Source organism: Falco rusticolus, chromosome 9 (genome assembly GCF_015220075.1).
Source record: "Falco rusticolus isolate bFalRus1 chromosome 9, bFalRus1.pri, whole genome shotgun sequence".
NCBI lineage: Eukaryota > Metazoa > Chordata > Aves > Falconiformes > Falconidae > Falco > Falco rusticolus.
In genome coordinates this window covers 404,052-426,926 of record NC_051195.1, presented here as the reverse complement: position 1 = coordinate 426,926, position 22,875 = coordinate 404,052, and the positions used below count along the sequence as shown (strand labels likewise).

General features: G+C 43.3%; 1 protein-coding gene across 2 annotated transcripts in view; it reads left to right on the top strand.

The window, feature by feature from the left end:
* The window catches only part of INPP5A (inositol polyphosphate-5-phosphatase A), a 258,020-nt gene that overhangs the window by 82,940 nt on the left and 152,205 nt on the right, over nucleotides 1-22,875 (top strand). For both annotated transcript variants that reach the window (XM_037399595.1, XM_037399594.1), the window contains exon 4: nucleotides 750-837. In XM_037399595.1, the coding sequence (XP_037255492.1) occupies nucleotides 750-837 (88 nt within the window). The remainder of the gene's footprint in view (nucleotides 1-749; nucleotides 838-22,875) is intronic.

Here is a 22,875-nt window from a genome sequence, read left to right as displayed (position 1 = left end):
CGGCCCTTCCTGGCGGCGCTGCGGGGCGCGGCGGTCCTGCACCGCCCGCGGCTGGGCTGGCCGACCGGGGCGGCAGCGCCCCCTGCTGGAGGTGGGCGGCGGCTCCGCCACCCGCAGGCGCGGGCCCTGCCCGCTCCCCCGAAGGTGCAGCTCGGTGCCACCCTGGGGCACCGCGGAGCAGAGCTGTGCCTCCCAGCCGTGCCGGGGGCTCGTTTTGTTGCACCAAAATGCATCCAAATACCAAAGGGTGGTGGCCTCCATCCTCTTCCCCCCTTTCAGGCGTGCCCGGTTCCCTAAAAGCCGTCTCCAAGAGCACCTGACCCCGGCCTCTGTCGAGGCAAAAAGGTGTTTTGACGCCGCTGCGAACCCAGCGTGCCTGCCAGCAGATTGACAGCGTTCAGGAAACTAAAGCTCTAACACTGAGACCATAAGGCCTTTAGCATGAATCACCTAATTTTATGGAACTTTGTGGTCATTGGAGTCTCAAGTCCTTTGCACCTGTGTCCAGATGGCACTTAGGGCTTTCATCGTCCATGGTGACAGTGTAGCCGATGTGGTCAGCTCCAAAGCTTTGGGCAGGTGGCCATAGCATGGGAAACTTTCCTCCCTGGAAGTCACACCGCATTGAGGTGAAGGCCTGGAGTTCCTTTGGGTGATACTGGGGACATCACAGTACAGACAGCGATGCTAAAGCAATATGGTATCTTTGCACCTCCCTTTACATTTTCAATGTCTTCTTTCTCTTGTAGAGAACTGTTATCAAGTGATGCGATGAAAGACTACAACAGAGCTCGAGTTTACCTGGATGAGAACTATAAATCACAGGAACATTTTACGGTAAACTTCTTTATTTCACAAGCTTAGTTCAACAGATGGTGAATTTCTTTTGTTAAACTGTTTGGGGTTTTTTGATTGGTGTGGGAATGTGAGCTTTTTCCACCATGGAGAGGATTACATCGTTACTAAGATGGTTTACTTTGTCAGGTGTGTAAATGCTGGTTCCACAGAAGTGGATCCATTTAAAACTTAGTAGACTACCAGAATGCATGGAAAGTCTTTTGCTTAAAATTGTCTAAGGCTTTTTTTTCCCTCTAACAACTGACCTTCTCTGTGAATTAGAATTGCCTTCCGTTCAAGAAAGCACATTACTGTCTGACAGCCTGAGTTGGTGCCAGCTCTGAAGCATGATTAGCTGGCGATAGGGCTTGGCACGTGTTCAGGAGCTCACTCACCTATCGGGTCGTGAGAAGAGCCAGGGCACAAGTTTCCACTAGTATGAAAGTGATGTTCAGATAAATGTGCAAGATTATGTGCAGAGTTGCCTTTTGCACAGAGTAGAAGTGATATATGATCGCTGCCAGGACTGTGCAACGTGCAAACAGGTCTGCGGTTTATTTTAGGTGATTACTGCTAGATTTTACAAGGAAGAGCAGCCCTTTACTGGTGAATCAGTGACATCTCCCTCGCCTCCAGGACAGCAGCTTACTTTTCCCATGGGATCCTGCTCAGTGGGCGTTTGGTGGCTCCAAGGAGCCCTGCTGGCCAGGCTCCCCAGCCGCTCCCAGTGCTTGGCGCTCTGCACGTGGGCTGGTGCTGCCTGGCAGCTGAAGGCAGTGACTGGGACATGCAGTTAAACAAGGAAAAAACAGCCCCCACCATCCACACAAATCCCAGCTTGGTAGTGCATAACCTAGGGGAATATGAACCTGGAAAGGTTTTTGTTTATTCATTTTTAATGACTCTGGCTAGGAGCCCAGGTACTGTGGAACTGGAGGAGAGATATCAGCATTTTTTTTTTCTCTTTCTCATCAAAAGGAGAAAAACAAGATTATCAGCTTCACTGAGCCTTAGTTGGACAAATCCCAAGTCAGGAATGTTAAAACAGTGTGCCAAACATGTTCAGAAAGACCTGGTAGATGAAGGGCAGTAGTACAGAAATGTGTGTTTTGGAGTTGCTTATGGGTCAGAACTGCATCCTAATAAACCTGCTCACTGACAAAGACCCCGCAGGGGTCCCATTGCAGTGCTGCAGCACACCTGCAGCAAGCACCTCCCAAATACAATGAGAAGAGCTGTCATGGGCTCTGACCTGATCTGCTTTCAGGAGAGGGTTGGACCAGATAATCTCTAGAGGTCCGTTCTGACCTAGACTTGTCTGTGATTATGGGGGAGAAAGGGATAATCATCTGTGATCTTATTTTGAGAAATGCAGTGTAGAAGACTAATGCAACCTATAATATCTATATGGTCACAGTACTTCTGAAGTTATTTTATGAGGTACGTTTATTTTTCATGCCACTGTGGTGAATGAAAAGGATCTTAATGAGGCTGACAGCAATCCTGGCTGTAGGACACGTGCTGTTTGTGCCTCTGAAGAGCTCTATATTTTGCAGAGTTCCTACTTCAAGAAATAACGTGGTTCCTTGTTTCAGGTACTAGCATTATTTTCTAGGCACTGTGCTTTCTTGCAGTATTCCCCAACCACCTTTATAATTCTCTGTTTCCTGTCATAAACATTACTTTGCATATCGCTTTCTTCTCATCCTGTATTTACTAAAACTAGGCCTTTCTGGAAAAAGAAATTCTGTCAACGTATTCAGTCAGTAAAGGGTGGGAGGAGGGAGGCTGCCTGTACCAGTATTATTTTCCATGGAAAACAGTCTAATCAAACATGTGTTTTTTACTATTTGATTAAATTACTCTCTGTTGAACTAATAACTATAAAGATGTAAAAAGGTTTGTAAAGCTGTTTGATGTAGCCCTGCGTGACAGGCTGTTTGTAAATAACACTACACATACCAGTAAAGCGGTGTTAAATGGTTCGGAAATGGCTCCATTGGTCTCAAATGGCAGCCATAGCAGGAGGGAGGGAGTTTCCCATAGGAGCCCTCAGATCTTCTCAGATGTAGGCTTATGTGTGTTAGTAACCTGGCAGCAGGCGTAAAAGCACTGCCAATAGAATCAACATGTTTTTTGGGGAACAACGATGAGCATAGTACCACTGCATGTTGGTACGGTACCGCTGGTGGAGAGGGGACTCCCTGTCTGGAGAGGAGCGCTTCTGGAAGGGATGTAGAGGTTGTGTTGGGCAAGCTAGAAACAAGATCCTGTTGCGGTGCTGTAGTGCAAGAAGGAAAGCAGTCTTTGAAAGTGTAGTTAGTCGAGAAGGAGTATATAAAAGATGGTGATTCTGTCTCTGTATACAGACACAGTGAAGGTAGGTAGCATGGGTGTTCTGGCTTCCAGTTCTTGCATCAGAATTTTTGAAAGCATAATGAAAAGGTGGATGTGGCTCATAGAACTATGTTTCTGGCTTTTTTTCTGTCTTGTCTTTCTTTCCAACCTCTAAGAACCTTTCTGAGCTGAATCAATTCAGTGTGGAAAGCAAAAAAAACCCCAAAAGTTGAGCAATGATTTAATTACACTTTATGTTACTATTATCAGGAGAAAATGCTGTGTGCTAGAGGAATATTTTATACCTTCCTTGTTAGACTTGTAGCAGTAGTGGCTTGGAACAAAGCCAGCAAACCTAGAAAGGAGAGAGGATGCACCTTCATACTGAGCTTCTTAACCTTTTGATTCTTATAGCCTAGTTTTTGGTGCCTAATGCTGACAGCCCCCACACATAGTTCCTGAGACTACTGTCATGAATTAAGATTCATAAAAATGATTTTTTACACATGTGATTTGAAGTGGCAGTTCTTCAGCTCTTCTGTTCAGTCTGTGTTCATGTAACTTATGCACTGGGTGACTCTGAACGGGGATTTCATCACTGTGGTGTGTCCATTTAGGGTAAAGTTTTAGTCTTATCTCCAATGTGGTTTGGCTTGTATGATGTTACGTGTCTCCCTCTTTCCTCATTAGTTCTGTTTGATTGCAAAGTTCTTTTAACTTCTGTGGGCTTTTTTCCATCCCTTCTATGGCACAGAATTGGCAGCAGATGCTAGCCTTGTAGTTACTGTATTATTACCTCTCAGTCTTTAAAATATAAACATTTATCACATATATTGTTGTATAAGGCTATTTGCTTTAGAAACGGAGAAGCCCAAGTAGTTACGGTTTAGCTAACCTATACCCCTGCTGCTCTCATATCCCTTTTCTAGCAGTTTTGGCAACACTTCTTCTGTAAGGCTTTCCTTGGCTGAGCTCCTGCAAAGCTAAATTAGATTTTGCTGCTTATAGTTACTCTGCTTGGCTGTGTTAGGAATGACAGTGAGATATGAGAAGAGGTTTTCAGTAGTCTGTCCCGTTCCAGTTCAGGGCAATCTAGGATGAGTGTTGAAAAATAAAAAATAAAAAAACCCCAAACAATATGGTAACGAGGTGTAACATGGAGTGATTTGGTTTTAAAAACTCTAAATTCACTAAGGATCAAAATGGTTCATTTTGCATCATTCCAGACACAAATTTTAATACCAGGTATTGTCATTTACAGTCATGTATACCAAATCTAAATGGTTTTAGGCTTGGCATTTGTGGGGAGAGAGGGAGCAGTGTTGTGACTAGGGAGAAAACTGTGGTGCTGTTGGTTGGCCCTGTTCTGCCATAGGTGATGGGGTGAAGCTGCATGGGAATTTGTTCCACTCAAAACTTAATAAAAAACACACATAAAGAAAACTCCAGCCCCTAGGGTAAGCAGTGAAGTGTACAGCCCAGGGGACGTGTGAAGATGCTGCTGGCCCCCTGCCAACTCGCAGCAGGTCTCTGGCCCTGGTGGGGCAGTCAGCTCTGTCTCCAAGGCAGGGGTTGGCAGGGAGTCAGATTTTGGCTGTGACTCTGACCTAAGGCTTTTGTTAAGGCCAAGCGTTGTGAGCAGCAGAGGTTTCATGGCAAGTGCGGGGCAGCACACAGGTGCACATGGATGAAGCAATTCATATCATGCATCAGAGATGCATGGTTTTATAAAATTTAAAAATGATCTGAAGATTAATCTCTTGGCAGAAAGGTGCTACATTAGAGTTACGCTTATCAGCTCTGGGGAAGGTGACAGCATTGGAGTTAAGAGCTCCCAGCAGTTATGAATGAGGTTTGTGGGTGACAACCTTTGCAAGCATAACGATGGCTTCCCAGAAGTTTCAGATTAACTAAACAGGCAGCTCTGATGCTGTTCCAGTTATGACTGGAAATACTGATAGCAAACGAGTGTGGACAAGCTGATGCATGTGCTAGCCAGAAATTTTCAGGTACTCGAATAGCTTCACAATGCTTTTTAAAATTCAGCCTCCTGTAAATCTCAGTTTAAACCAACAATACTTCTTGTGTCATACGAAACACAATCTAGAAGGTAGATCTTAGTTTCTGTTAGAGAATGTATAATCAGTGAAAAGACGGATATAAGACAACTGAAATAGGTAAAAGTCTGAGAAGCTGAGAAATTCAGTGCAATCGTTTTATTTATTTGTGAGTATACCCAACGGACTTCACTCTTAATTAAGCAGGTCTTTGCAGTTGTATTGATTTTCCCCAACATCCTAGCATTTATATTCTCTGTTAATTTTAATGTACTTGGTATATTTCATGTAAGGAGTAAACTATAATTTTTTTTATTTATAAATGTATATATTAATTTATGAATTATAAAGCTTTTCAATGTGGAGAGTTACTCAGATATAGTTGGGTTTGATGAACTTTTACCTATTGATACTTCTCAAATAGCCTACGTTAATTGTGAATAAGGTGCTTTTATTCTGAAGTAAGAGCATTCATACTGAAGCTGAATAGCAGCCAGAAATAAGTTGATGTCAGTGACATTTTTTTATTGTAACTAGATCAAAGGTAGTTTTGTTTGTGCCCTGTATTTATTGATTTCTGGAATATTCAATTAAGGTTTTATATTGCTTCACAAATGCATTTTCTTTTTTTTAATTGTTAAAAGAAGGCAGAAGAAAACTCTGCTTGGCTTAAAACATACTTGCTGTCTTGAGAGAATCTTTATTGCAGAAAGTCAGATCCTGAGGACTCCAGGCAAACCCAGCCTCTTGAGAGCAAGCTTGTCACCAGCTCATGCCTCCAGTTTCTAGGGAGCATGCTAGGAGTTGTGTGATTGCTACAGCGCCTAGCTGATTTGTGGAAGCATCTGCACAGTAGGGTAGTTGCTTTATTCTCAGTGTAGATTTATTTTTAAAAAATAAACAGAATCCTCAATTGCCTGTCTGCTTGCTCAGCCTGATAGATAACCTTCAATGAAAAAAATGCTGTTGAGCTATACATCTGATGAGCTGAAGTTTCAGTTTGCTCCTGCTAGTAATATTGTGTTGTAATTAGTTCATTACATAGTAGATTTTTTCCAAATTGAAAAAAGGTAGTTTTCACAACCAGTGTTTCTGACATCAGGAAAATGTATTTAAACAGCACCAGTGCCATAAACCACAAGTATTTACCATTATTTTGCACTGATAATACAAATAAACAGAAAGGAGAGAGAATGCTGTGCTCACGTGGCTGCCTTCTTATAAAGTTCAAGTTTTGTGATATAAATTACTGAAATGAAACTACCCTTAAATAACCATCCAGGAAATGGGCAAAGACACATTATTAATGGGGAACGCAGCAGATAACAGTCCATTTTTCTGGCAGGCTTTCTTCCCCCACCCCCTGCCAAATCTGTGGTTGGGTTATAGAGGCCGAGGTATTTGCCTCCCTGAAGATGATGAAGGCATCGCTCAGCCGGGGGCACGTGTGGGTCTCCTGATGAGCAGCTCTCTAGGAAACACCTGGGGGCTGCCATTGCACCCCCTCTTTGATGGGACGCAGACCCTTGGTGTTGTGAGGGGACTGGCACGTCCTTGGGTGGCCTGCCCGCCCCCTGCCCTAGGCACTCTCATTTGGGGGTACCCCCATCCACCCCAGCTTCCGCCTCCTGCAGGGACACGGTGCATGGCTACCCAGCGGTGGGGCAGGAGCAGGCAGGAGCAGGGCGCCCAGCGAGGGCTGCATGGCAGGGTGGGTTACGCCACATGGGTATGAACAGCGAAATGAGGATAAGCACTACAAAAGAGGGCAAAAGGGCTCAAATTCTGCAGTAACACAATGTGCTGTTGTACTAGGGAGATGAGTACAGGCATTGCCATAATATGTACAAAATGGTTATGCCCTTTTTTGTTGTTGGTTGTTTGTTTGTCCCCCTCCCTGATTGTTTTTACTTTACTCCATGCACTCTGTACCAGTAGTTTTTTAGATTTAAAATGCCTCTTAATCTTAGCTAAATAAAGCACTGGGTGGTGTACGGTAGGGTCTAGGAGAGACCTTTGCTCAAGTCATTATCCTTAATAATAACAATAATAATAACCTGAGCTAGTGTGACTAAGAGGGCTCCAGTGGTGAGCAGTGGTCCTAAAAATACAGATGGGCAACATTTTATTCAAGTATGTTATTTTATCTTAAAATTACATGTGCTCATTACTGAGAGAATAGTAAAGTTAATTTTTGTTAGATTAATGATACTTTAGTAATATTTTTGGTTGGGCTGAGTTCGAATAATTGGCCATTAATTGAAAAAGGAAATTGAAATGAATTTATCTTGTACATAAATCCTGTCATAGTTATTAATGGATCTTAGAAAATATCGGCCTGTTCCCAGAAATGAATGGTGTACACTGATTCTTCTGAGCTTATTAGCTGTGGCAATTTAGAGTTTTGTTAAATAAAAAAGATGATTTAGGAAGAGAGACATAATTGAATTGAATATTGGGGGAATTCACACGCCTGATTAGTTCTCAGCCCGCTCCTCCATTAACACTTTTAAGGACTTTCCAGTTTTTGCAGAAACACAAGTTTTCTCCAGGAGGTGGAGCTGAAGCACCAGGCTGTGTCCTGGGGCCGCCGGGCGCTCTGGGCGCAGCGGGGGGGGGGGCGGCTGCGGGGGCCATTGCGCGCCCCGACGGGCTGGGGGGTGGGGGGCAGTGCACACCCGGGTGCACGCTCAGACACGGAGCCATCGTGCCCTGCTCCCTGGCCCAGCTGACGCAAGCGCAGCTGCCTGGGTTCTGGGAACACGAGCAGAAGCAGTCCTGACCCAGCTGCGATGTTGATTTTAGTCTTCAATTTGTAGCTCGGTATCAGTGTGGCCCTTGGCTGAATGGGAGTTTTGGGAGTATGTTTTCTTGCCAGGCTTATCCTTTACTGCAGTCGATTTGAATTTTCTCCTGCTAATTGCATGAGCCTGCTTCCACCTTCTCCTTTTTCCCCATCCTCTCCTTTCCATGGAATTTCATTTTGTACTTGAGTTTGGTTTTATGATCCTATCTTTGAAAAATATACCAAACTAGAGAAGTAGAACATCATTTCTGGCCTGAGAACGTGGCAGAAGCAGTGCCTGGCAGAGATGCTGCGTCTGGAGGGATGTATGGGGCCAGGGCTGTCCTGCCAGGGAAGGTCATGCTGCAGGAGGAGCCAAGGGGCTGTCACTCGCTGTGTAGACTCTCCTAAAATTAGTGAGGTTCCTGCAGGGAACGATCTTTGAAACGAAGAAAAGTCCACAGACTCCTTTCTGACAAGCACATACGAAAAACCCAGAAGTATTTTGTCATCACCAGCTTCCACACATCACTTCTGATCAAATGTTTCCCTCTGCCTCACTGTCTGGTTTTTGGGTGTTTTTTTTGTTTTTTTCTTCCCTGTAGAAATGAGTTAGTATAAGCATTTTTAAATTGGTAACAACTTTTTAAACAAACTTTACTATGCGCGTTCTTTAGAATTTTTTTTCTTGGTACTCAAGTGCATAGGAGCATGTGTGAGGCTGGTGGGCTGTGAGAGGATGCCTGGGGGAGCCCTCTCATGACAAGTGAGGCAAACATCAGCACGGCAAGCCTCCAAGAGACGCCGTGGAGTGCTCCATTTTGTGTTGGTGCTTGCTGCTTGGATAATTAATTCATTTTTGCTTTTTGCCAATTCCACTTCCTAGGTGAGAACGAAAGGAATAAAACCATTTGAAAAACATGTTAGTCTTCCCTATAAATGCACCGAAAACGCCAGCAGCAAATCTGTAGCCATGCACAGAAGTGCCTGCTGATAAGTTCTGTGAGGTAGGAAAAGCGAAATGAAGCCCCCGACTGCGGGGAGCGGCGCTGCAGAGCCGGGCGGAGCCGCGCGGTGGCGCTGCACATCAGCGGTGGCTTCGCGGAGCACCCTGCCGTTACCGTGTCCCCGCAGCCGCCTGCCTCATTTTGCTAATCGTAATACACAGTCTCATTCCAATACATCCTCCTAGTTCTTGATGAAATACACGGTTGGAAGCTTTTGAAACCTGTGTCACAAAACTTGACCTCTTCATTAGCTTTTGTCTCTTTTTATTTGGGGTGGGGTGGGGGTGGAGTTTGAAATAAGCTGGTGAACGTCAGAAGCAGAAGGATTAACTTCTACTAAGTCATGAAAAAAATGATTGTCATTTTGTGACATGGACATGTGTTTACAACCACCTGAAATGAAATTTCCCACTTAATTTCTTAGGGGAGTCAGCAGTTGCATAGTTGCTTCCAATTTCCTTTGGATGGGAAATGGGATGTGAAAGGTGTTGCCACAGCGGTACCTTCCTCTGGCTTTGACTTCTCTCTTTTTCTGTACATTTTTGAAACAAATAAAGTTCTTGCAGTGAGGAATTTCATGGCTTATCATCCACCAGTTTTCTGACACTTCTTTATAATTGAAAGAGGAGGAACGATTACAAAACAGTGAGACATTTCACAGATCAGTAGCCCGGTAATACAGTCTTGGGTCGATTTCTGTTGTTTTCAAAGGTGCTAGTGCTGAGGAAATTGGTGATATAGCATCTTCTTTATATGTAGAATCATTATACTGTTTGTATTAACAATGGATTTACAATTTATGTGGAATTGCATTTTCTGTTGGCTGTGGATTTTATATTCAGAATTGCATACTGTAGTCATGCGACAGACTACATGTTTACAAAAAATGTGGGATTATTTGTAAAGAAAAATCATAACCCGTTTTTGTAGAAACCCTTACATCTAAAAATCAGCTGAAATATTTAAAACTAAAATATAGGCTATAGTATCTGAACACAAGGGGAAAACAACTCTTTCTAAGCTTTAAAAAATTAAGACTTTTGTAATTGCTGTCAGAAAAGAGAGGCTAAAACAAACTTTGTTGTTTAAAACTACAGCTGTGATACAAGGCAAGGCATGCTGTGGTTGTTGGGTTACTTGGGCAGGTACACCTGTGAGGCACACCACTCGCCCACACGTGCACGGCACCGAACCTTGCAGTCGCTGGTATCAGTGTTTTGGTTCAGAATTTCCTGAGAGCCAAGGTCATTTAAAATTAACCTTAGAGGCCAGGGGCATGGGGCGCAGCTGCCTGGCCTCAGCTCTGTGGAAGTGCAAACCATGGGGGAGCCTGGCTGAGGAGGAATAGCTATGGACACCTCCTGGAGGGGCTGTGGCCCTGGCTCTGCCGGCGGGCAGACCACTCTCCTGGCAAGCCCCCTATCTGTGCAATCCTGCTGCCTGGCGTGGGAGTGTGGTCCTGCGGAGCAGCACTTCCCTGCTTGTGCTAGTGGAAGCCAGCGGGGTTTGGGGACAGCAGAGAGGGCAGTAGCAGTGATGTTAAACCTAAAATGCCTTGATTGGACCTTTCAGCGTGGGCTCCCCATGCCCTCCCTTGTGTTTCAGGAGTCTCTGCGGTTGACAGTGGTTAGGGGGCTTATTTCCCTTTCTGTGGTGCGTGGGGGATCGCCCGGGGCTCCTGCCATGGGTTGGAAGGTGCTTGGCTGCACCAGCAGCTTTCCACTTTGCTTTGGCACCGGCCAGGCTGGACAGCGATGTGCTGGCCCATGGCACTGCCTCTGGCTGTGGTGGCACTTGGTGTTTTCTGAGCTGGTGAGGAACACAACAAAAGACGGAGGAGAACTGCTCTCCTTTCAGCGTAGGAGCATGTTGCGGTTTTGTTTGCTTCTGCTTTGCTGCGTATTTGATTATTGTGTGTTCTGAAAGTAAATTGTCTGAAGATCTATGGAAAGAATTATTGGTTGGCTCAACACATATCTCAAAACGTTAAGTCTTCTCAGTTATATTCCATTTATTTGACAACTCTGCTCTTAACAGATCACTGATACTGCAGGGATAGCCCTGAGGCTTTAACTCAAGAGTCCTTTGCAGCATAGTGTTTGCTGCCTGCTATTTGCATGACAGTTCTCAAGTTTTACTCTAGCTTTTTTCCTTTTTTTTAATAGTATATACTATTTAGAATTTATTCTTCTTAATCCTGTCTTGAAGGTTGAATATAATTGTCTGATACATAAATTGTTGCATACAAATAGTAAAGAATTTTGAGGGAAAACATGGCTATTAGAGATTTTCATTTGCTATGAATGGAATAAAAGTCCTGTTTTCAGGCCTTTATTTTTATCTTGTTTTATTTTAGTAAAGTTTCTTTGAAGTCCAAGAGCGGCACAGCAAATCTTCTTGGGGTGAAAGGAAGAAAACCTTCTCAACAGAGGAGCCAAGAACAGGCTCTGCAGAGCAAAGGCTGTCCTAGTACAGGCACAAAAAGCTTGCAACTTCAATTGTGGCATCCGTCCCCCCTCCACGAGCACAGGAGAAGATTCACATCACTGCACCCAGCCTGCAGTCTGTCTGTCCCCAAGGCCCCCGCACTGCTTGCTGGCGAGTGCTGAGCACAGCAGAACTGCGCCAGACCAGGACACGAGCATTGCCTCATGGCCTGTGCTTGCTGTGAGCCTGGTGCTGTGGCATTTCTCAGGTTTGGCTCCCTGGTCGGCGCTGGGGAAGCGGACACCACGCTTCCCTGGCCGTGTTTACTTGTAAGCGCCCTCCTGGCCAGGCTGGGGTAGGGGCAAGGGAGCTTTCCAAAAAGCAGAAGGGAGAGCAGAGTAGTGCTTGGTATCCATTGTTAGCAGCTCATCTGCAAGTGATCTGTGGCTAAAGATTAATAAATTTTCACGTTACTGATTTGCAGGCAGCTGCTCATTGTAGGTGCTTCAGTGGCTGCATCATGCACATCTGGCGAACATATGTCAATAAACATTAAAATGCTATAACGTATACTTACTTGGACTAAACCCTTCCCTTCTAAAACACAGGAATCCTTCCAGCCTTCTCCTAGGGCTGTGGAGGGGTTGCTCAGCAGCCCCGCTGTCACCCCCAGTGTCAGGGTGACACTGTCTGGACGCCCAGCCGCTGGCAGGGGCGATGCCCGCGGGCAGGTCCCTGGCCCCCGCTATCCGCAGGGCTGAGCTGCCACTGCCAGCCCTTGCGGTTCCATCATGCGCACCTCTTCTGCCAGCGAGGAGAAAAGTGCGCTTTTCTTCAGGGCTAGGGGGTTAAGGATGTTTTGCGTAAAGGTTTGCTAAGTGCTTGGGAAGACATTGAATATTTAATGAAACAGGAAGAACAGTAATGAAAAACACTGAAATAATTGAAGATATAGCACAAATAATACAGTAAATGCTTTAACTTGAAGTTTGCAAAGCCCTGCATAGGTCCCCTTTAGAAATCTGGTGGCACAGTTGCCACGCTTTGTCTTTCTACGAGAAAACTCCAAATTATTAAGGTGTGGGGCAATCGGATATCTTGTTTGCATTTATATGCAGTAGGGCTAAGGGCAGGACCATTTATACATTGCTCTAGCAGAGCCACAATTTTATAACAGCTCTTTTCAAGTAATGTGTGTGAGGAATTTTGTTTGTGCGAACAAAATGTTTGATTTGGAACAGCTCTGGCTTTCATGAAAAGATGTGAGATTGGAAAATGTGAAGATAATTGCTTAAGAAATTATGAACTGCTGTTTAAAGAACTTGCTAATGTGTTTGTCTGAGGCATTGAATTAATTCTTAAATAAGAGTAGCGTGACTCTATAGAAAAACAATACGTATGCTATTTACTGATATAAACTAATGGGTTATTTAGTGTCTGAAATAATGTTATAATGCAGTATTCGTAGCTGAAAAGAAAGCAATACCCGGGTCTGCTCACAGCCTTTCTATGAATATCATGTGGCAACCAAGTTACCAGCTACACATTTCAAAAAGGCTTGGAAATCCACCTCAACTTTTCACAATTAAAAGCAAATGGATAGTAGAAAAAGAGTTGTTGTATTATGCTACCTAATCCTAATGTCAAGATACTACTGTTGATGTGAAAAGGCAGTAAGCAACTCGATTTCCAAGGGAAAAAAGATGAATAAAAAACTGTACGGGTCTCAGTGAAATCGAGCTGGGCTGAAACCCACAGGCTCTGTGAGCAGGCGTCTAGTGGATTTAGGCAGTGGAGTAATTCCCCATGAGCAAAGCCAGTTAAAAAAGGCCTGGTGCTGGTGGAGAGGGAGCAGCGTCTCTTTCCCTGAAACCACCGTGATGATGGTCAGTGCATACCAGCTGTCATACAGAGCTTCTAAAGAGAAATTAACATTCAGAGATTTTGATGCTAGTATTAAAATGCCACAGACACACACTTAACTACTCTGTTCAATTTAACGATGTTTGCAATGTACAAACCCAAACTAGAACCCTTTGACACTGAGGAAGTGTTTCCACTTAGTTTTAGAGGGCTTTCCAAGTGTCTATTGATCAGTGTTCTCTAACAGCACAAATAATGTGTCTAATTTAACTGGCCACATGGAAGAGTATAGAAAAAACATTAGTTATCCCTTGAAAGGCTTGGAACATCGATAGGAGGACATAACATTAATGACTTTCCTATACACGAGCTTCAAAAATGGCTAAATGAGGAAGAAATTACAAATTTATTTTCCTATAATTTCAGCAGTTGTCTTGTTTTACGGCACCAGTAAAGCATTAAGCAATGAAATGTCACACAAGGAGTATTTTCCTGATAATTTGTCTGACATGCAAAGCATATAAAACAAAAGAGAAAAAGATGGAAATGTGGGGGTTAGTCATTTTGACAAATTTAGTGATTTTTGCTCATGAAGTCTGGCTAAGAGTCTGCTGCTTCTGTCCAAACGTTTTCAAGTATTGCTGTTTTCTAAGTGGTTCAGCTGTATTAGGAACATCTTTATTTCAATTCTGTTCTTTAGCGTGAACACAGATTGCTAATTTTATTGTAAGTTATTAACATAAAGGTAGAGCAAAACTTACTTATATCTCAACCTTTTGTTTTTTAAATAAATGGAATAAATACCGGATCTCCAGAGGTAGCTAGTAGAAGTCCAGCTTGGGAAGGGATATATTGTTATTGGTTCCCTTCCTTTGGTTGTGCATTATTAAGGTGTAAAGGAGTTTTGGGTTGGTTTCATTTTGTCCCACAAATTCCAGATACACGGAAGATTTTGTTGGGGGGGTGGGGATCTGATTTCTGAACAAACTAATACAACCCTGAGCATTCATTCTAGAATTGACTGGCATTACTCCCAGATGACCTCCACATCCTTCGCAGATCGAAGTTCCCTGTAGTCCTGCACAGGGTTTCCTTCCTGGCAGGTGGGAGTTGAAGCTGGGGGCTGAATGCTCTGCACTGTTGGTAAGAGTAGGTTACCTCTAAATCCACACAGGATTTAGAAATGAATGTGCAACAGATAGTCTTTTGTGCTCTTCCAGTTTGCCTACTCAGGTTGTGCGTTTTTCACCTTTTAGGATTAGTGGGGAAGCACATACCCTAACATTTTGAACAAGGCTCCCATCTACTCCTGAGGATGCATTGTTGTTGTGGGGTTTTTTTTTTGCCGGAAGTCATTACTATACCAGGGTTATGAGACATTCATTGCTTCTCTTTGCTTAAACTAGAAGCTATCTTTTATACCTGCTTCATAATAAGCATAGAAAAAAAATGTGCTATAAAGAGTAATTGGCATCCTATGACGTGATCAGTCAACGAAAGTAGCGCACAAGGAGGTGAATAAAAAAACCAAACAAAACCAAACAAAAAAACCCTCCAAAACACAAAGAGATTCTCTTTCTACTATTTATTTCATGTTTATCAAAGCACAATTGTAATGACTGTGTATTTAGAAGAATGGCCGAAGAGCGCAGGTTATATGGGTAATCACATTGGTGAGAAGGAAGGTACCGCTGTGAAGATGGGGTCTGAGAGCATATGGTGTAGCCTCTGCATTGATGTCGGGCCCTTCAAAGCGGAGGGAGCTGTGTTGCAGTGCTCAGGCTGCAGCAGTTTCTGGCCCACGTGGAGGCAAATCTGGCATGGTACTGCTGACTCAGAGTAAGATGCTGCAATGTCAGCCCTGAGTGTTCTAAGATCCATTGGTGTGTTTTGTGACCACGATTTTCAGGCTCTGAATCTGGAGCACAGTGTGGAGGCAATAAACCGGGATAGGGAAGGGGGGGATAAGAGCAGCAATCAATTCTGATCAGGCAGTGTGGACCTATGATGGCATTGAGAAAACAGAAAACCAGATACAGTTTTACAGTTTCTTCCGAATAGCAAGGGCAATGAAAGAGCAAAGCTTTGTTTGGATCGCTTGCAAGGAAGTGCATCAGAATGTCCAAATAGGAACATCACACAATACAACATGATGGAAGCTGTAAATCTATATACAGTATTAAGCCTCATCTTTAATGTATTTATGAGGATGAGTAGGTGTGTGGGTATTTCTGCATACTGGTCACAAACTAGTCCGTGTCCCTTAGAGCAGGTGGAAACAGCGAGTGTTCCTTAGGTACAGCTGGCTGTTGTGGAAGCTGAGGGAGATAGGGTTGCCCAGAAACTGGAGTGAGGATTTCGTTGGTCTTATATTAAAAGTTCATAGTTGGTGGTTTGAGCATTTACATTAGGGCAATTAGGGGGGTTTAGACCACAGAGGAAGAAATCATATAAGGAAAGAAAGTATGAACAGATGGGTAATGTACGAGAATGTCAGAAATGAAGTACTAATGGTTGAGAAATATATGGCCCTTGAGGGTGGGAGAAGGTAAAGTAAACGATAACTTTAATGTAAAAAAAACCAGAAAACAAACTCAAAACAAACAAACCCACCACCACCAAAAAAACCAGCCTAAACCCAGAATACCAACTTTTTTTGCAAAAATTCGTGTTTATCTCAGCTAATTATAATAATGGCTTATTAATCTCAGCTCAAAAGACTGTGACCTAAACTGTCTTGCATGTCTGACAAGGTGTCCAAAAAAGATGAAGTATTTCTATATTGACTCACTTTGTTGTGAAGGCAGTTGTGGTTATAAATCACACATTTAAATATCACTATTATTTACAGTCCTCTCTTATGTAAATTGTCTATTAAATAACAGTTGCTGTAATATTGGGTCATTTCAAAGCTTCTTGTCTCCTTGATGCCTGGTTACCTGGTAAGACTTTGAAAACCGCTTAGTTCCACGGAAGGAACTCTTACAAAAGAGAAAAACCACCTCAGTGCTTCCTAACCTTTGTTTTCTCAAGTACACCCTGCCTGGTGGTTTTATTTTGTTTTAGTTTATGCTGGAGGGAATCAGCACACCTAAATCCCCCACCAAGGTACATGTGCACGGATGCATGTACTATCACATCATATGAACGTATTCTTTTGACACACCACTTTTCAAAGAAAGCTGCAATCTACTCCCCTAGTTAATATGATACATGAAAACAGATAATACACTGACGCACTTTTATGTGCATGGTGAGGAGAGTTTAAGGCACGATGAAAATAAAGCACTGAGTAACATCTGAAAGGTTATACGGTATTCTGGATACCTGATAGGGTATTTCTTGTACTGTAATTATACTTTTAGAATTGAAAAACTGTGTTTCCTCCAAAAGCAGCGGAAAAATCTTAATATAACATAGAAATAAAGGTCAAGGTTTGGGGCAGGGCAGGGTGTGTGTGTGTGTGAGTATGTACCTCTGTTTCAGATGTTGCTTTACCACATTTCCAGTTGCCTACCCCAAAGCTGAAATACTGCTGAAGTGCCAATGGCTTTAAAATTAATGTTGGTTATCAGTAAGTGAGAGTGAATTTACAGTATACAAACTACACTGCACTTGCTTCCATAAGAACAGAGAGTGTAAATCTTAGCACTTGAACTCTTACACTAACTGCTTAATTAGTTCTAGATCTCTTATGCTTACCCCAGATATTTGCCCAAGGTATACACGTTCCCTAGACTCACTCTCTAGGCAGAGGCGCAAGGACCTCTTTCTGGTGCTACCTCTGTTTTTCTTTTCGACAATAGTGGGAGAATACTGTGTGTATGTCAGATGCCTCAAAGGTGTCTGAGGAAGGAAGGGATGAACAAAATAATGTAGAGGCTGCCATTTTCCATGGAAGGACCGAGTGCAGAACAGCTGTGTCGGTGTAAATTCATTTCGAGCAGTAATTTTGCCATGTAGACAAGGGTTATTCATCTGTATATGGAGGCCTTTTGAGGAACAAAAAGAGAAAAAGTAACATCAGTGGGCTATGAAGAGTGAGAAAAATCTAAGCTAAAATCCAGAATATTTTGAAAATACAAACTTAAGTGGTTTGTGTCAGTAATTACGATACATTGCTCTTGGAGGCCTTTACAGCAGATAAAGGCTGCCTTTTGGGGTCTCTAGAAAACAGTGCCAGACTTGAGGACAATTCTGTGTAGTACAGGGCCGTGTGGGCAGAGTGCAGCTTGTTCTGCCCCTGGTTGCAGTAAGGCATTGCTTCAGGCTGCTTCTGTCAGGGTTGGTAACCAGCGCACTCTGGCCAGGAAGGTGTCTCGCAGCCGCTGTTTGGGCAACAGGCACTGTCATAGGCAGGGTATTGATTTCAGGCTGTGAGTCTGGCAGACTCGAGAGATTGTTCTGGATAGTTCTGGACTATCAGTGGCTCGTTCACTGGCTGTGAGAATGAGACGTCGTCTCCTAGGAGTGAGATGCAAATGGGAGTTCTTCCCACAGCAGTTGTTGTTACAAGCCAAATCTTTATGTTGTCCTTCTGTCAGCTGCTGTTGGCGGAGCAGGATCCTGCCTGTGTGGGGCAGGGGGGAGGGGAGAGCGCAGGGTGCTGAGCACTGCTGCTTCACCGGGGACCTCCTGGCGAGCTGCAGCTCTCATGCCCCTCGCCTCAGAGACATTCAACAAGCCGCTCAAGCTCTCTGCCTTATTTCCATCGTCATAAAATGGTGCTGACCATTGCCTCTGCTCTCAGATATATTATCTTTCATTGGATTTACAGAATTCACTAGTATTAATATACTGATATTAACATTTTCCCCTGTTCGTTTCATACAAAGTACTTTACGTATATATGCAAAGAAATGGGATCTTCTTTCATGGCAGCAGCAGAAGCCTGGGAGCAGGTTTGGAGGTGCTCTCCACCTGACACTTGTATCTCTTGTAGACTCCTAGTATACTTGATGATGTACGTGTGATTTCAGCAGGAGCCAAGTAAATCTTTTGTCCTTGCTGCAATTGTACACATACTTACATTATGTTTATAGACTTTATTCCCATACAGCTGCAATTTCTGAAATAGAGAGCACAGGGCTATCACAGTCATCTGCACTTAGCGAACTGCTACATGAAAAGAGATTTGGAAATTTGCAAAAGGAGAGGTAGCTGTATCCAATATTTGGTATCTGTTATCATGGAGTAACTAAAATGTATTCTAAATATTCAAACTCTTTAGGAGACATGAAGGCAGGAGAGGTGTTAAAACAGGAGAAATAGCAACTTTTACAAGCAACTTGAGAATGGTTATTCACTCAAGATTTCTTATCCCATGCCTATGATGTCTTTTAGATCAGAACTTGGCAATAGTTCTTCAGCTTAATGGGTATTTCTCCTTGTTAATATTTACCAGGGGTCTTCCAAGTCTGAGAAACTTCCACTTCTGTGCATTGCCTGATTCCCTTGTTGGCTTCTCGTAACACATTTTTGGGTGGGTATCCTGTTTATTGGATGTCTGGGAAGTATTTTATCCATGGTTGGCCATAGTCTTAAAAAGTCACAATAGGCTTGAACCTCCAGGAGAACCAAGACTATACTCTGTATAATCCTAAGAAATCAGCAGATGGTGAGAATTATCATCTGTAATTTGGTTCCTGGGGGGGTGTGACTTCCTCACTTGGGATGACCTCTGCCCACTTCCAGGTCATTTCTCCGACAAATGGAAGGGGAGCCTGAGCCAGAAAATGGGCATGTGCTACACAGCAGTCTTCACAGCACAGGTAGTCCAGGCTGGCACAGAGGAAGGTCAGGCTTCAGCAAGAAACCTGCATCTGAGAGTTCTCTGGCATTCAGAGAGAATCACACAGAGGCGGTGGGGAGGAAACCACAGGGTGCTCAGAGTACAGAAGACTCTAAGCTGTATCTCAGGACTCTGCATTATTTCAGTCTGAAGTTAATCCAGTCCCTTAGCTTTTGTAGGCATACTAATATTTGAAATTTACTATTGAATTTCAGCACTTCCAGTACCTTTTGCATGCAGACAGCCTAACAGGGCCAAACTGTGAATCTGAACAAATCCTGAACCAGGTTGTGGAGCTGGAGACAATGTCACTTGGCAATCATTCCTTATGATTCCTAGCGTGCTAGAGGTCTACTTAATTTTTTTGCCTTTAACCGTGAGCCAACAAAATATCACTTGCAAAGCGTCCATAAATCTTCTTCAGAGATTGCAGTGGATGTTAACAGGCTGGTAAAAGTGTATGTCTTTATACAGGCCTAGTGGGAAGGATGATGTTCCTTAGCAAGGATAATGGAGTGGAGAAGTCCGGAGAGTGCTATTCGAGGTGCGTGTTTCCAAAGCATAAAGATCAGTGTTTTCCAGGGGAGCCTTGTACCTGTCCTCAGTCTTTAGCCTTTTTCCCAGCTGGGAGGTATCAACTCATGAACTTGTTCTCTGCAACCCTTTTGCCAGACTTTCAAAATAGCACCTGAGAGAAGCAGCGTCCTATGGCTAGTCTCAGCCAGGTTTTAAAGTATTTGTTTTCTGATCTCCTAATACTAATCTAAGAGTTAAAAGTCTCACTCTTTGACCAAAGCTGGCTTTTTTATAATTGGTGCTTTGGTTTCTGAGTGACGGAGATCAGCAAACGGAGAATGTTTTACTGAGTTGCCGAGATTTAATTGGAAGTAGGGTGCTTTGCAGTGAAATCCAAGGGCTGTTACTGCTAAACTGTGTCACAAAAGCACAAGTGCCCAGCCCTGTGTTTGGATAATTTGTTAGTCGGCTGTGAATCTCCACTGTTATCCTTCAGGACTTGAATTTAAAAGCAGGCACCTGTCCATCTTAATACAGAAGAGGCGTTTCAGGAAGCCTCTGTGCTTGATTGCTGTGCGTGTCCCTGTGAGTCCAAGGTAGTCTCCTTATCCTGACTTTGCAGTGCTGCTGTCAGTGAGCCAGAAGCTGCTTGGCTTTCAGTTAATGTCATTACATAATGCTGCTCCTTTAATACGACCTTTAACTCTGATACATAATTTGGAGAAATAGTCCTGCATTTACTTTTCAGTTAGTATGCTGGAGCATACCCCAGGAGGATGGCTATCATTTATTACTCTTCCAAGCACAGGACTTCATGAAGGCAATTTTTTAAAGAGCGTGAGCTATTAATTATGCTAATAAAAGAACAGCCCATCCACAGAGTCACAATTCCTCCTTGTCTCTGCTTCCTTTTTTCTAGGACACATTAAGAAGAAAGTGTGAGATTTCCTCATAAATGCTTCTTAACTTACAGCTACTTTTCCCTACTTTCACATGAGCTATCCTGTTAAGGAACTGATTACTGCACCAGATGGCAAATAACAGCTATTTTATGGTATCACCAATGACTTCCTAGGAATAGACATTAATATTTTGTTAAGAAATAACTCAGAGGCATGCAATTAGTCCTTTTCTTGAGTTATGGTTCCTTGACAATGAGAATACTTGGTCTGTAATTACAGCATAGTCTGCCTGAAGCAGTTACATGCCTAGGTAAGCTTGAGCCTTCCAAGCCCTGCCGGCTGCGCGTCCCATGGACCTCATCCTCATCCCACATAAGTCCCATCCCCAACATCCATGTGACTGACTTGCATACAGTAAAACCTGCAGTTAATACTCTTCTAAGTATTTAAAAGTAACCTTCCTTTTTCTGTGGTGGCCTGTTAGTGTTTGTGTAGCATCTCAGTCATCTTACCCTGGAAGGATGAGTGCCATTGAGAAAAGGAATTTTGAAGCCCAAAGACTGTGTGTAAAAGGTGCCTTTAAGGTCAGTACATAAACAGTGGAAAGGAGGTAGCTAAATTCAGACCGGAGTGAAGTTAGCTGTGACAGGGCAGGACTCAGTACATGCCGTTTTCTTTGGTTTTTGGAGGGGCAGCACATCCTTATAGTGCTGCAATGAAAGAGATGTCAGGGCAGCGGTCTGCTGGTTGGGTCCATAATTCTCCCTGCCTGCCTCCATCAGCCCCAATAGCAGCGATCAATAGAGCCACCAGAGCCCAGGAGCGATGCCTCTTACCGCAGGAGATCCTCCCTCCTGCTCTCCCCTGCACACTCGTCCCCTTTCAGCTACCAGAACAATATTTTGAAATTTATGGAAAATTAATTATTGATTACAGATGTGCCCTGGTTCAAGGAAGGTAAAAATGAATGGATGCATTTATGATGAGGGACGTAATCCGCTTTATGAAACCGATTGTCTTTCACTCTGCTCCTTCCCTCCCTCATTTTCTCGCTCCTCCTGCCCCCTCCCCCTTCCCGTACACTGAATAAAAGACAGGCCTGATAAAGTGAGAGAAACAAGATTGGTTTTCTAAGGGCACCAGGCCCTTCATGATCAGCTAAATCATGGGCTGTCTGGCTCTCTGGCTGGGTGATGACCTGCTCCCCGCGCCGCGGCACTTGCACCCCCCTGCGGGGTGTTATGATGTGCACCCAGGCGGCTGCGGGGGGCTACAGTGAAGGTGAAACTGTCATATCGATCTTTTTAGCACTAAAATATGAGCCACTTTACTCCGCTCCCCGATGCTGTGATGTGAAAAATAATAACTCGGATCCAAATTAAAAATATTGATCTCTGGAAGGTGTTGAAAGTAAATAAACACCTTCCGAAGTTTTCGGGTCAGCCAAGAAATGGTATTCAGCAATAAATGTGTCGGCATGTCAGAATCCAGGGTTCTTGATCTGTTTTTCCTTTTGAATTGATTTTTCATTACTTACTTCCTAAAAGTGTTGGAATTTGGTCTTCTACCGTTAAATCCTAGTGTTTGGGCAAATTATTTCTTTGGGGCTTATGAGGTGCTCCTAATCCACTCGCTCATTGATTGATTGATTTTTGACTCAATAAACTTGCATTACCCTTCCTTTATTTAAGGCTTCCATCATAATTTTTTGTACATTTAGGCTTGACTTTTTTATTTCCTTCTAACAGATGAGCTGACATTGGTCTATCAAACATGTGGGAAAACAATTGCCACAAGGTTAATTTTATTGCTAGCTCCATGCATTTTAAGTAGGTGCCAGGTATTTTCCACTACAGGCTGATAAATTGCAGTTGAACCACTAAAGCATAAGAATGAATAGAAGCACTGTAACAACAACAACAGAAACCCCATATAAATGCATCACATAGCGTAAGCATTAAATGGATTATTTTTGCTTCATTGGTTTAACTTCATTTTACATCCAACCAGAAATAGGTACGCAGTAATGTAATAGGCTCTTTAACTGTTACTCTGCTCATGCAGTAATGCTGCAGTGTTAGAAACTGTGGTGGCATAGGTATTTCTGATTAGTGGAAATAGTAAAAGGCAGTAATGTGTGTTTTCAAAAAAAGTCATTTTCTCTTACAAATTAGGCAGTGTATTTTTAGATATCAAAACACTCTTCAGGAACAGATGTCTTGATGTTACTATTCTCTGGCAACTCTTATGAACTTGCTTTTTAATGTTGTTATAAGAAATGGCAGAGTGCCTGCTCTGCTCTTAAAGGTGGGAGAAAAAGAAAATTTGCAACGAGAATGAGACTGGCTTCTTC